This window comes from Petaurus breviceps, unplaced genomic scaffold (assembly GCF_028583685.1).
Source record: "Petaurus breviceps papuanus isolate PSGF00001 unplaced genomic scaffold, PetGlider_PUasm1.0 76, whole genome shotgun sequence".
Classification (NCBI taxonomy): Eukaryota; Metazoa; Chordata; class Mammalia; order Diprotodontia; family Petauridae; genus Petaurus; species Petaurus breviceps.
Genome location: NW_027186473.1, coordinates 51,704,392 through 51,719,985, shown reverse-complemented (window position 1 = coordinate 51,719,985; position 15,594 = coordinate 51,704,392). Strand labels below are relative to the sequence as shown.

The window sequence follows — 15,594 nt, the reverse complement described above, 5'->3', positions numbered from 1 at the left end:
TCATTATTGACAGCCTCAAGTTTTCACAGGTGCTACCAAAGCTCAAAGAACTTTCTGAGAATGCACCAGGTGACAGGTTGTATATCCATTATCCAAGGACCCAGCTGAGTTGGTTAACCAAACTGGCCTCAGAGCAAGGGATGAAGAAATCTTAGGGCATTATCTACTTAGGTAGCCAAGGGGTGTAGCATATAGAGCCTGGGGACAGGAAGACCTGAGTTCAAATCCTACCTCAGACATTTACTAACAATGTGGCCCTAGGAAAGTGACAACTTTTGTTTGCCTATGTTTCCTCATCTATAAAATATGGATAAGAATAGTACCTACTGCAGTGGGCTGTTGTGAGGATCAATTAAGATAACATTTTTGAATAACTCAAACCGTAAAATAATATATAGATGCTAGATCATCTTTGAAAATACAGAGGGCTTGTATTCTGTATTAGTGGTGACGTGAATCAGGGCCAACAAAATACTTCCATACTGATAGCTAGAGATGATGGATGGATCAAGTGAGACATGTACATATTTGTAGGCAGTATGGAAGCAGAAAAAGATAAGAAGAGATTAATGTAAGCGGAAAGAGTAGAGATACTAGAGGAGGCACTCTACTGGAAAAGATGGGATGAAATGGGATCATTTGTGCATGTACAGGGGTTAACCTCGGGAAGGAGGTCTCATTATATGAGACAGGGATGAACAAGGAAACATTAACAAAAGGCATCTGGGAGATGTACGTTGAGGAGTAGAGAAGAGGAAGGTCTTTAAGCCAATGGCCTCAATTTTTTTCAGTAAAATATGATACAAGCTTCTGAAATAAGAAGGTGGGAAGAGGGGGGACTATGGAAGATTTGAGGATGAAAGAAAAGGTTTGGGAAAGCCATTTTGGTGAGTGTGATGATGAGTCAATAGAGATGTAAAAAAGATTATCTACTGAAATGAGGACCTATTGATATTACATAACATCAATCTGTAGTGGACCCAGTCAGCACAATTTTGTGACTTTCTCTAGCTTCATTCAGCAACACATGAGTAGAAGCAATAGCAGCAAGTAGAGAGACTAACCCAGGGCTGAGGGCGATGGCACAAGCAGGCAAGAGACTCAACAGAAGTCTCAACAGTGTAGAGTTCAACTGATTCATTATGGGACCAAGATGGGGAAGAAAGGAAGGAAAACAGCCACTGCAGAAGAGAGAGCCTGGAAAAAATTAAGTAGTCATGGGATGAGGGGAGTCACAGTGTGGATGAACAACAAGGTTTGGGGTTTCAAGATAGAGGGGGAAGTAGAATGATAATAGATGGCAATGAAACAGGAAGGTTTCAGAGTTTATAAACCTGGAAGCAGAGCATTTGTGGGTAATGGCAAGATCAAGGGTATGACCCTCTGTATGTATAACTAGGTGAAGAGTAGGTCACAAGAAGTAAGCATGTTGAGAAACTGGAAGATAAAAACGTTTGAGAGAAAATTCACATATACTGAAGTCCTCTGGTATGAGGGCAGGAGTTGGGGAAGAGTGAAAGATTACAGGCACTGAATGCACTGAAGAAAGAAGGGAGTCCATTTGAAAAAATTACTGGAAAAACTAGAAAGAGTTGGGCAGTAGTTGCATAAACTGATACCTCATATCATATACCAAGATAAAGTCAAAATGGCTAAATGATTTAGACACAAAGGGTGATATCATAAGTAAACTGGGGGGAGTATGGAAAAATGCATGCACTTGTCAGATCTAAGCCTAAAGGAAGAGTTTATGACCGAACAAGAGATAGAGAAGATCAAAAGAAGTAAAATGGATAATTTGACTACATGAAACTAAAAAGCTTTTGACAAACAAATATTGCAGCCAAGATTAGAAGGAAAGTAGAAAATGGAAATTTTAGAGCGTGTTTCTCTAAAAAAAGGTCTCATTTCTCAAGTATATAGGAAACTGAGACAAATTTATAAAAAAAAAAAATAAGGTGTTTCCCAGTTGATAAATGATCAAAGGATATAAACAGGCAACTTTCAGAAGAAATCAAAGTTATCAACAGTCGCATGAAAAAAATGCTGGAAACCACTACAGATGAGAGCCATGCTAGTTAAATTCTGAGGTATCACGTCATACCTGTCAGATTGGCTAACATGACAGAAAAGGAAAATGACAAATGCTGGAGGGAATATGAGGAGTTGTGAACTGGTCCAATCAATCTGGAGAACAATTTGGAACTAAGGTCAAAGGGCTATAAAACCATACATACCCTTTGACTCAGTAATATAATTACTAGGTGTGTATTCCAAAGATATCAAAGAAAAGGGGAAAGGACCTATTTGGACAAAAATATTCATAGCAGGCTTTTTGGTAGTGGCGAAGAATTAAGAAGATACCCATCAACTGGGGAATGGTTGAACGAGTTGTGATACACAGATTGTGATGGAATACTACTGTAGTGCTATAAGAAAGGATGAACAGACTGACTTTACAAAAAACATGAAAAAACTTACATAAAGTAATGAAAAGTGAAATGAGCAGAATCAAGACAATGTTGCATATAGTAACAACAATACCATCCAAAGAGCAACTGTGAATGATTAAGGTATTCTGAGTAATACTAATATTCAAAGCAACTACAAAGGACCTATAAAGGAAGATGCTATCCACCACCAGAGAAAGAACTATTATATGAAACTACATATTATATAGGTTTACATATATATCTGTGTCAAACATTGGCTTTCTCTAATGCAGGATTTTGAGACAGAGAGACAACTCAGAATGTAACTACATGTAATAGAAGAAAAGTCTCTCTCCTTCCCCCCAAAAAAAGAAATGATGAGCAGGATGCTTTCAGAAAAACCTTGGATGACTTATATAAACTCATTCAAAGTGAAGTGAGCAGAACCAGGAAAACACTATAGACAGTAACAGCAATATTATAAGGATGATCACCTGTGAAAGACTTAAGCTATTATGATCAAAATAATAATCCAAGACAATTCCAAAAGACCCACAATGAAAAAATGCTATCCACCTCCAGAAACAGAACTAATGAACTCTGAATGCCAACTGAAGCATACTTTTTAATTTTATTTTTATGTATTTCTTTTTATTTTTTGGTCTGCATTTTCTTTGACATCAAGACTTAGTATGGAAATGTTTTACATAACTTCACATGTACATAATCAGTATCAAATTGTCTTCTCAAAGAGGGGAAGGAGAGAGCAGCAGTGAGGGCCTAGCAGAGGTTAAATAGCAAACACAATGTAAATGGCATGGGTGACAGCAGCATAAATTAGTAGTGGGGCCAATCAGCATGGCTTTATGATTCTTCCCCAGCAACACCAGACAAGCCTGGAGCAGAAAAAGAAGGTGGCACCAGCATCCTCAAACAGGGAAAGGCAGTAATCAATGCTTGTTCCAGAGACAGGCCTCTCCCTACCTGTGTCACCTTGGGAAAGTCACTTAATCTCCCTGGGCTTCAGTTTCCTCTTCTGTAACATGAGGAGGTTAGGATAGGTGACCTCTGAGGTTCCTTCCAGCTCTAGCTGTAATGTTTTTTAATTGGCATGGAGGAGGTATCAAAGGGGAATGATGTCACAGGATGTGAGCAAAAGCACTGAAATAGCTGATTCTAAAGTCCATGCTGGGCAGGAAAGCAACAAAAGCATAGAGATAGCTGAGAGAATGAAGGATCAGAATTTGGAGCTCAAAATTTTCAAAATGTTAAAAAATGTACATGTATTTGGAAATATTTAATGAAATAAATAAAAATATATTAATAAAGAAAGGGGAGTGGGTGTCCTGCAATCAGTAGACAACAAGAGATACTGACTGAATGAACCTGGGATCAGGAGAGGCTGCTGAGTAGCTGTGGTAGAGGGAGAGCCCGAGGTCACAATGGGACTCAAGGAGGGAGCTGGGGTTTGTATGAAAGTACAGCCAGGGCTAAAGGGTTTGGATAGTGAGGATCTGTCATCAGGAGGGAGCTGGGTCTCAGGAAAAAGTCAAAATATGAAAGGAGTGAAAAAGGAAAAGATTTAAGATGAAAGCAACTTTGTTACCCCTGGAGTTCATATTCCAATGGAATGAATGGGCATCTTTAGAGTGGGACATTAAACCTGCAAGGGCTTGAAGGGAATGGGCAGTGGGGGGCAGAAAAGGGAATTTGTATAATGAAGGCTGGGCGTTCAGAATCTCTCAGCTGTTACCAAGTGGGAGTTTGTTAATCATTTCCTAATGACTTCAAGAGGATTATTAAAAGCACAATAAGGGTTTGGCCTCAAGGTTGTATCCTCTGGGGGTTTTTAGGACGCTCAGGCACCAGATCAGTAAAGGAAGCTATGAAATATCATTCCTCTCCTATTCTTGAAGGCAGGCCAGGCCAGGCCAAGAAAAGATAAAAGGAGGAAGGAGTAGCATCTCCCTGCTATGCATGCAGGGTCCCAAGCAAGTGAAAGAGGCCAGTGCAGGAGAAAGAGAGCTGATGGAATGGGGTCTCTTGCCATTTAACATTAAGAAGACACAACTTGAGCTGTTTTGTTGACTTTACATTTGGGTCCTCTTTCCCCCTTGAGAAATAATTGTCAGGAGTTTAGCTTTATCCTGAAAACTATATCCTCTAGACTTACAATATGTGAGGGAACAAACAGATAAAATTCTAGCTCTGTACCACCTCTCTTTCTGAGGACAGCAAAATGGCTAGCCAATAGCCATTTCAACCTCCTGCTTGCTCTCCCTGTAATAATCAGTCACACTTGGAGAAGGGTAGGTAGAGGAGATGAGATAACCTTTGATACCCCTTTGTAATACCTGAATTTGCATTCCAAGTGCTTGGCACATTGCCAGATACATAATAAGCACTTAATAAATACTTGCTGGCCTGATGATTTATTGCCTCTGTGATGCTGGGAAAATCATTTCACCTTTCTCAGTCACACTTTCCTCTTCTGTAAATGGGAACAACATAACACCCACCACCTAAAGTTGTTGGGATGAAATGAGATAATGTATGCAATATACTGGGAAGACTTTAAAGTGCTATATGAATGTTTGCTATTATTATCATCATTATTAATCTTACTACCTTTTTGAATGTCATTGCCTTTGTTGACTCTATCAGTCACCCATTAATAACTGGCATAAAAGTAAGTGTTCACTCATGGTTGCTCCCCTGAATAAAATAAAATTGTCTAATTGACTGTGATTCTAAAGGACTGATGAGGTAACATGCTACACACCTTCTGACTGAGAGATAATAGACTCAGGGTACAGAATGTAACACATATTTATTGAATATGACTAATGACAGAATTAGGTTCACTTGGCTAAGCATATCTGTTACAAGGGTCTTGATTTCCCTTTTTTTCTTTTCCCAATGGGGAGAAGAGGAGGAATAAGAGTAAGAAAAACAGATCTGTGTTCACTGAAAAAAGTAAAACAAAATTTAAAAGTAAGTAAAATTAACAAAGCAAATTCATGACTCCTGTTGCCTAGTAATTAGTGGAAACCATTTAAAAATGTGTTTTCTCAGTCAATTTCTGGTGAAGAATCAGAGGACCCAGGAATGTTGACATCAGCAAACAAAACATTCAAATCAATTCAGCAAATGCATTATGTATGCATGAAAATGAGACTAATAAGGGTAAGTTTGGAAAAGTAACTGATGACATCATGTCTTTGGGAACAAAGAATTTAGCTGAGGGACAACACCCCGCCCACTAAGTGAAACAGAATTACTTGCTTTCACACATGGAATGCTATAGGACAAACGCCACTGTGTTTCAGCAAAGGGTCCTTAAGTTTGAGATATAATTACCCCTTCTTTCCATCTGAACTTCATGCAATGATGGAACACATTTGCTGCACAGCAGTGAGGGACCGGCAGAGTTTAAATAGCAAGCACAATGTAAATGGCATTGGTGACAACAGCATAAATTAGTAGTGGGGCCAATCAGCATGGCTTTATGATTTTTCCCCAGCAACACCAGACAAGCCTGGAGCAGAAAAAGAAGGTAGCATCAGCATCCTCAAACAGGGAAAGGCAGTAATCAATATTCGTTCTAGAGACAGGCCTCTCCCTACCTGTGTCACCTTGGAAAAGTCATTTAATCTCCCTGGGCTTCAGTTTCCTCTTCTGTAACATGAGGAGGTTAGGATAGGTGACCTCCGAGGTTCCTTCCAGCTCTAGCTGTAATGTTTTTTAATTGGCATGGAGGAGGTATCAAAGGGGAATGATGTCACAGGATGTGAGCAAAAGCACTGAAATAGCTGATTCTAAAGTCCATGCTGGGCAGGAAAGCAACGGGAGAATGGACGGCTGAGAGAATGAAGCACCAGAGAGGGGTAAAAGCTAGAGCAGTGACGAAGATGAAGAGTAAGTTCTCAGCCTTTTCTGATCCTCCCCCTCCAAGAGTTGGTGCCTTTTCTCCTTAAATTATTTTGTATTCATCTGTGTGAATGCCCGCAGAACACGAGCTCCCTGTGGGCAGAAGCAATTAGTCTTTGTACCCCCAATACCAAACACTGCCTTCCACACAGATGGCACTTATTAATGTCTACTGAATTAAGACATACTGTGATAGGTAGAACTATAAGGACTATAGTCAGAGAGGAAAATATCAGATGGGAACGTTAAAAGGTGGAACAATTCCAATGGAAAACAACATGGCGCCAAGAGTAAAAATGCTGATCTGGAGCCTGAGGAACTACATCCAAATCCAAGCTCCAGCACGGACACTGTGTGATCCTAAACAAGTCAGTTAAAACTCTCCAGGATTTGGTTCCCTCATCTGTAAAATGAGAGAATTGAAAAAGATAACTTCTAGGGTCCCTCTCAGTTCTAAATCTACAGTCCATAATGAGCTCCAAGGTATGGCCAGAGTAGAATACTGGGGGATGATGATTGATGATGATGATGATGATGATGACGATGATGATGATGGCGATGACCACAAAGACACCTAAAAGTATATAGTGCTTACTATGTGCCAAATGCTGTGCTAAGCACTTTGCAATTATAATCTCATCTGATCGTCAAAACAATAGGGAGATAGATGCTATTATTATCAGCAATTTACAGATGAAGAAACTGAGGCAAACAAGGGTTAAGTGACCTGCCCAAGCTCACACAACTAGTAAATGTCCGAGGTCAGAACTGAACTGAGGTCTTCCTGACTCCGAGCGGACACTTTATCCACTGCACTGGCTAAGGAAATACAAAGCCAGGGTCTGAGCTGGACAATCAAGGTAGATGATAACTCCCTAAGGATGATGTCAGAAGAGGAAAGTGGGTCAATATCCTGCAGGTAAGGAGACAGTTTTCAAGCAGCAAGAGCTAACAAAGGCCCTAGTCCTCAGGATGTGAGATGAGGGGCTAGCCTCCTGTACTGGAGCAAATTACAAAGAAAGAAGTGTCCTCAGAGGGAAAACAATAAGTAGACATAATGCTTGTGAAGAAAGTTGAGAATATAAGGGAGTTTTCTTATGCCAGAATAGACATTCCATAACACATTAGTTTGATTAAAAAACTAAACGCGCGCACGCGCGCGCGTGTGTGTGTGTGTGTGTGTGTGTGTGTGTGTGTGTGTGTGTGTGTAAATAAATAATAAAGTGAGCCAGTGACCAGCGGTCCTCTTGCTGTTACTTGAACAGGACACTACATCTCCTGACTGGCCATGTCCCATGCCTGGAATATCGTCCCTCCTCACTTACACCTCCTGACTTCCTCCAGCACTCAGCTCAAAACACACCTTCTGCAAAAGGCCTTTCCCAGGCCTTTCTTACTTCACTGCCAGAATCTTCCCTTGGAAATTATTTCCCATTTACCCTGCATCTTATATGTACACAGTTGTTCCCACAATGTCTCCTCCATCAGGATGGGAGCTCCCAGAAGGCAGGGACCACTGCTTTGACTTCTCTTAGATTTTCTTCCTTTAGCACAGAGCCTAGCACAAAGTAGTTACGCAATAAAGCTTGATGACCCGTTCACATAGCACTCAAAGACTTCCACAATCTACCTCTCTCATCCCCCTCCACCCTTTACATGCTCTAACACATTCTATAAAGGCCTGTTCTCAGCCCACCATATAGAGTCCAAGCTTCATCTCCCCTATGCTTCTGGTGTGCTATTTCCTCATGCCTAGAATAACCTCTTTCCTTCTATCTATACCCATCAAAATCCTATCCGTTCTTTAAGGCCTGAATACTGCTTCTTCTTCAAGGCAATCCCTGATCCACATCCCCTCTTGATAACAATCTTTCTCCCTCACAAACCTATCAAAGGATCTTATTTACATATCATGGTATAATGGAGAGAGAACTGAACTTTGAATCAGGAGGCACTGAATCCAACCCAAGATTAAACAACAATTAGTAACTATGAAACCCTGGACAAGTCCTTTCACCCAGTCTGTTTTCTCATCCATAAAATGAGCAAAACAGGACTTCCAATATCTGCCTCACAGTATTGTTGTGAGAAAAGGTAAATGTGGTACAGTGAGGAGAGCATTGACTCTGATGTCAGCAAAGCCAGATTCAAGTTCTGCCTCTAAAATTGACTACATGTATGAGCCCCTTTTCCTTGAATATCAGTTTCCTCATTTGTAAAATGAGGCGGCTGACCTAGATGTCCTCTGAGGTCCTTTCCCAGTTCTAGCTAGACCTGGGATCCCATGATCTTAGAGCACTATTCAAATGTGAGTTCTTTATTCCTTTCTTGTATACTTATCTTAGAGTATTCTGAATCATATTTCTTTGGGTAGACTTATACATTCTCCTAATAAGATTGTAAGCTCTGTGAGTGCAGGCACTATTGTCTTCTCTAGAATTTTTATTCCCTCCAGGACCTGGCATGATGCTCTCCATACAGCAAACATTTAATAAATGTTTGTATTTCTGGGTTTAAAGGATGGAGGGATTCAGAGACTTCTGCTTTTATTTTCAGTTTTGTTTTGTTTTTTAATCCTGACAATATCCCAATAACAGAAACCACCTAGCAATTCAAAGTCAGCAAAAGCCAAGATTGTGTACATGTTTGTGGCTCCAGGAATTGAAGAAATCATGCTTAAACAGAACTGAAACAGATGGTAAAAAATAGCCTCCATCTTAAAAAGGGAATAATGATACTAGATGGAACAAAGGGGAGGGAAGGGGACGACTAGAAATCCTGATAATCATGTGTGGAAAAACTCCAATAAGGTCATCTGTTTCCCTACCCCCATCCCTCTTCCCTTGCCAAAATCATTTAATCCTCATGTGAAAATTATGTTGGTGAGATATTTTGGGATGCAATGGAAAGAAATGGGAGCAGCACTGAACGGGGACCCAGGAAACCTAAGTTTGAGTTCTGGTTCTGACATGACCTACCTATGGGACCTTGACCAAGACATGCACCCTCTCTAAACCTCAGTTTCCCCATTTATCAAATAAAAGTTTCAGCTATGTGACCTCTAAGGTGCCTCTCAGCTCTAAGTAAGGTTTTCAGGGTTCACTACAGGCCAGTTAGCCAGAAACAAAACAATATTTTTTTTTCTAAACAAATGAAAGGGTATTTGGCTTCACAAAGCAATTCAATATCCAGATTCTCAGGATATTTCTGGTTCCTAGGAACAATCTTATTTACTCTAAGAAGGTAAACTACAATTCCATAGAGGTTCTAATGTGAGAATTAGAGTGTTCTAGCAATAAAGCACCCCCATTCTCATCCCATCATCAACCCTTCTGATAAACTAGCCTGAATCAATAAGGACACTCACTATTTCAACTCAGAGGTCCAAGTGGACAAAAAGGTCCTGGGAACTGGCTCTACCATTTGGGGGAAGGGAGGCCAGAGGGAAAGCTGAGGAAGTAAGTAAATAAGTAAGAGAGAAAACAGGGAAGCCAGGTTTAGCATCCAAATAGAATTGTTTACTTTGCAAAGAGCTCTGTGATACCTCTTGGCAAGCATTACCTTTCCCAATGAAGGGAGATCAGGCATATTTGGCAAGAAGAGTGAAAGATAGAAGACAAATATGACAGAGATATTATTATACAGTAGAAAAAACAATGAACTTGGGATCAAATATATGAGTATAAATCCTGTCTGTTCTACTTACCATCTGTGGGACCTTAGGCAAGTCTCTTTACCTCTATCAGGTAAAATGCTTCAGTAAAATGAAAGAAAGGATTGGACTGAATACCCTCCACCATCCTTTCTAGCCCTAAATCTAACCTATGATCCTATAAATGCATATACAGAAAAAAAGAATTTCATTAAATAAATGACAGACATAATGAGATATATTCATCTTTTAAAAGTCACTCTGAAGCTTCAGTTTTGAAATAGAACCTTTTGTTCAAGCTCTAATTTGAAAAGGGAAAAAAAACTAATTCATACACTGAAATAAGAATAGCTGTTATGAAGAATCCAGGTGCTCTCAGCTCCCAATCCAGTCTTCTACATGAATACGGTGTCATACACAGAGTATTTAACCAAAACACCCAATTCCAGGTTTATTTTCAGTTTAAAGAAAATGCTTTTTAAGCAAAAATAAAGGAGACCCACCCTCAAATTGTCTTCTTTACCTCTTTAAATGACATTGGATATAAGGAAAAACGTTCTACCCATCACAACTGTCCAAAAGTAGAATCAATTATGTAGGGAGGAAATGGGCTCTGTCTACCATGAAGTCTTAAAGTAAAGACTGGCTGATCACGTTAGAGGTAAATTTGAGAGAGGATTCTTAATCAGATAGGAGGACTAGATGGCCCCTGAGGTCTCTTCCAACCCTGAGATTTAGTAATGCTGTGAAATTAAGAATGAAAGAGAAGATACCAGAATTGGAATGGATCTGAAAGGTCAGTTCAAACTGGACTTAAAAAGACATAAAAATACAAAAAAAAAAAAAACAGAGAAAACAATATTTTAACCACAGGGCTCTAAAAAAAATCATTTGTATGAGGGCTATATGCAGGTAGATATTGACTATCTATCTGCAATTAGATAGATCCAACATCATAGAAAAAAGCATTGCACATGAAGTCAAAGGTTCTATGCTCAAATCTGCTGTATATACAACCTTTACAACTTTGAGCAAGACACTTTACACCTCTCTGGACCTCAATTTCTTCATCTGTAACAAAAGAAGTAAACCACATAATCACTACCATCCCTTGGAGCTCCAGGAGCCTATGTATTTGAATTATTTTAGAATTAAATATTAGATTAAAAGAAATCGGAACTCTGATAAATGCAATGATAAATTCTGATTTCAGAAGACTAAATGAAACATAACTGTAATCTCAAGGGAGAGGGGGTAGAGTGAAGTGTGAAAGGATGCCTATGTTATGAGACAACCTATGAACTGGGCTGTTTTTGCATAATCATACTAATTTGTTACTAGGGAGGGCTTTTTATGAGGGCATAAGCATTAGAAAGTAGCACTGATTTTTTTTTAATATCATTAAGACATTTTTAACAGATTCAATTGTAAAATACGAAAGGCTTGTGGTGTTTGCACTGTCAGATAAACAGCCTCATACTTATATCTGTATTAAGTACAAAATACTTTAATCTAGAAAAACTCTTGCCCAGTCTTCTGTTCTCTTGAGAGACAGCTGATGATTCAGTAGACAGAGTGCTGGCCATGAAGTCAATGAGTTCAAATCCAGCATGAGACTTAAGAGCTAGGTAACCCCTGGGCAAGTCTCTTCAAACCTATTTGCCTCAGTTTCCTGCAATGTAAAATGTGGATAATAATAGCACCTACCTCACAAGTGTGAGGATCAAGTGAGATAATATTTGTAAAAAACACTTAGCACAGTGACTGGCACACTAGATAAATTATTGTTCCCTTCCCTCTGAGCAGTTCTACCTGAGATCACAAAGCAGAAAAGGTCCACGATGTTGTTGAGTCATTTCCGTCATGTCTGTCTGTTTGTGATCCCATTTGGGGTTCTCTTGGCAAAGATACTGGAGTGTTTGGCCTTTTCCTTCTCCAGCTCATTTTCCAGATGAGGAAAACTGAGACAAACAGGGTTAAGTAACTTGCCCAGGGTCACACAACTAGTAAATGTCTGTGGCCAGATTTGAACTCAGGAAGAGGAATCTTCCTGACTCCAGGCCTGGCTCTCTATTTACTTCACCACCTAGCTGCCCCTCATCCACAATAAACATAATTTCTCCCACATGTGATACAAGAAAGGTGACCAGATGTAACACCTCTAGAATATAACACAAAACCAAGATTCCAACCATTTGCCACTGCTAAACCAATATATCCCAGGGAACTCTTTGGCAGTGACAGTATTCATGCTTAAATAATGTCCAGATCCCAAAATGGACTGGTAAATATATGTAATTTACCTAAAATATTACTTACCTCCCAGACTATGAACTATTTTTTTTAATTATTAGAACTTGCATGAAAGAAAAAGATGCTATTTTATTCTGAGGTTCTCTTAACCACACGTACATAGAGCACTTTGCAAAATATTACTCTTTCTACTCTTCAAGGGAGGACTCAGGGAGCTCTCTCTCACAACAAAGGGGTCTATCACATATATCAATAAAACACTTCTGTTTGAGATTTTCTCTTTCCCTCGCCTCCTCTGGAAATTTAAATTTGCCACATTCCTATTTTGGTAATCAAATTAAATTATGTATAGACCTGTAATCCTGGCTCAAGTTGGAACCTACAATATTCATCAGTTAATATAATAGCCCGTTCTACCCAACAATATTTATTACAATTTATTACATCATACGGAAGTCAGTTTTTATTGCCATCTCCATCTTCATTAGCCTTGACTGGTAAAAGGAGGTCTCAAATGATTTGGTACCAGTAGGCTAAACACATAAACTAGTTTGAGGAATGGAAAAGGCTATCACAATGGTGATTTTGACTATCTTCCTAGGAATCTGTATTTGTATTCATGACTTCATATTCACCCCAAAGGAAGAAAATTCCCATAAAGTGTAAAACAGGAACTCTCCGAGTTTCCAAATGTAGGTAAACCAGCATTATGAAACAGCAAGACATGTTCTGTTTACAAGTACATTCCAACAAGGGACAAACCTTCACAGCTCCAAGCTTCTCTTTCCTGAATTTTTCCAAAGGCTTAATCAGGGTCTCCGTTACACTTAATGCCTAGAGAACAAGGGTGATAACAAAAGGGCAGAGTGTTAGATTCCCACAGAGGAAAAAGTGAGCATTACATTTCCATCCACCCCACCCAGAGCTCAAGTGAATAACATAATTAAGAGTTTCATCTCATCCTGCCAACAACCAGATCGCTTCTCAACTTCAGAAAGCACCAGAACTTTTGTAAGGGTGGTGAGGGAAGACAAGAGTGGGGGAAAATTTGACTAAAATATGCAATATTACTCCTTCCACTCTTCAAGGGAGGACTCAGGGAGCTGTTTCTCTCACCAACAAAGGGGTCTATCACATATATCAACAAAACTCTTCTGTTTGAGATCCGCCCCCCCCCCGAAATTTAAATTTGCCACATTCCTTTTTTTGGTAATCAGATTAAATTATGTATAGGCCTGTAATTGTGGCTCAAGTTGGTATCCACAAGACTCATTAGTTAATACAACTACCCATTCTACCCAACAATATTTTATAATATATCAAGAAAGAATCTGGCATAGTGCACTGAGGACTGAACCAGGAGTCAGTCAGGAAGATCTGAATTCAAATTCTATCTCTGATACTTATTACCTGGATAACCTTGGGCAAGTAGCCCAAGTAACTCAGTTGCCTCATCTTTGAAAGTGCAGATAATAAACAGGAGCTCTAGTACTGACAGGAGGTGAGGCTCACATGAGATGAAGTGTAAAGTACTTTGCAACCTTTTAAGTACTAGATAAATATCTCTTATTAGCACAGGACCACTGGTTTATTTGGTGTTAGCACACTCTCCCAAAGAGGAAGCACCATCTAACAATGCAAGTCATTATCCTCTCTGCAACTTAACAGTCTTAGAGAATTTCCTACAATAATAAAAGCACATGTCCATTCCTTACCCCTATCACCAAAGTATGGCTATTTCTAAGGTTAACAGAAAAAGTTAATACACCCAAAACATTAAGTGGCTGGTTGGGAGGGGAAGGTCATGCCACACTGCAACCTCATCTTACAACACTGGGCTTACAACATCAAAAAGAAAAAAAATCAAATAGGAAAAAGGGTAGGCCCAAAATAGCATCTTCCAGCAATATCAACTTCTAGACCTTGTCCTAAATTATGTGAACCACCCAGAGAATTAAAAGCACAAAGGCAAAGACAGGTCCTGCTAGATATTTAAGATATGATTCAATTTGCAAACAAAACTTGTCAGAAATTCATCCTCATGTGAAAAATAATTTACATCTGTCCTTGTTTTCTGTGGCCTTCCCTAGGTTCTTGAGTCCTAATTTAGCAGAAGGTTTGCTTTTGGTTTAGGTTTGGTTTTTTTTTTTTTTTTAGAAAACTAGAAAGATAAGATGTCTGTGGAGGTCACAGCACTCTGGAAAGATATGAACCTTACCTGTTAGATGTTCCAAGTTCCACCTTCCTTGGACCATGACTGGCTTGCTGCTGCCAAATTGTTAGACTAATAACATCAACAAAACCAATTTTGAAACTAAATGTTATTTTTACTATTCAAGCAGCCAAGGCAGATGAAGTTAAAATTATTATCATTAATATTGTTAATATTAACACTATAATGTATATTATATAGCACCTTAAAGTTTGCAAAGCATCAAATATACATCATCTCATACAAGCCTCACAATGAACTTATGAAGTAGGTACTACTGTCATGTCAAATCAACAAGCCTTTATTAACTACTTACTACATTCCAAGCAGCTAGGTAGCATAGTGGACAGAGTGCCAAGCCTAGAGTCAGTAAAATGCATCTTCCAGAGTTCTAAGTTTGCCTCAGACATGTATTAGCTGTGTGGCCCTGGGCAAGTCACTTAACCTTTTATGTCTCAGTTTCCACAACTGTAAATGAGTTGGAGAAGGAAATGGCAAACCACTCCAACTGTATGAGGCACAGTGTGACGTGACCCTCCCCTCCACTACTACTACACAATGTGAAATACCACAAAATGGCAAACCACTTTGCCAAGAAAACTCCAAAAGGAGTCTTAAAAGAGTCGGACACGACTGAACAAAAATGTCCCAGACACTGTGCTAAACTCTAGGGTATTATCATTCACACATAAGCAAAGAGACTCACACAAGTGAAGTGGCTTGCCTATGGTCATATAGCTTGTATCAAAAGGGAGATCTGAAATTGAGCCGTCTTAACTCTAAGACCACTATCAGCTAACCACAGTATCTCTCCCAATCAGAAGGGTGCTAAGTCCCCCAGTAATTCCCAATATCTAGGGGCAGACAGGTGGCACAGTGAATAGATGGAGGCAGGGAGGGTTCGAGCTGGAATCCTGCCTCGGATTCCTCTGGGGTACGACTATGGGCAAGACATTTAAAATCTGATCTAAAAACATGAAAGCCTAACTTTCCTCATTTGGATACATGAGTAAGTGTATGTATATATAAATATACGCACATATACACACAAGTGTGTATAGAACAAGCCAAAAAATGGAATTGTTCACAATGTCTCTGAAATGTTGCAGTGTGCC

General features: G+C 39.4%; 1 protein-coding gene across 1 annotated transcript in view; it reads right to left on the bottom strand.

Annotated features, from left to right (window-relative positions):
- The window catches only part of ARHGAP10 (Rho GTPase activating protein 10), a 392,686-nt gene that overhangs the window by 234,633 nt on the left and 142,459 nt on the right, over window positions 1-15,594 (bottom strand). Inside the window, exon 4 of the mRNA XM_069105012.1 lies at window positions 12,868-13,101. Within this exon, the coding sequence (XP_068961113.1) occupies window positions 12,868-13,101 (234 nt within the window). The remainder of the gene's footprint in view (window positions 1-12,867; window positions 13,102-15,594) is intronic.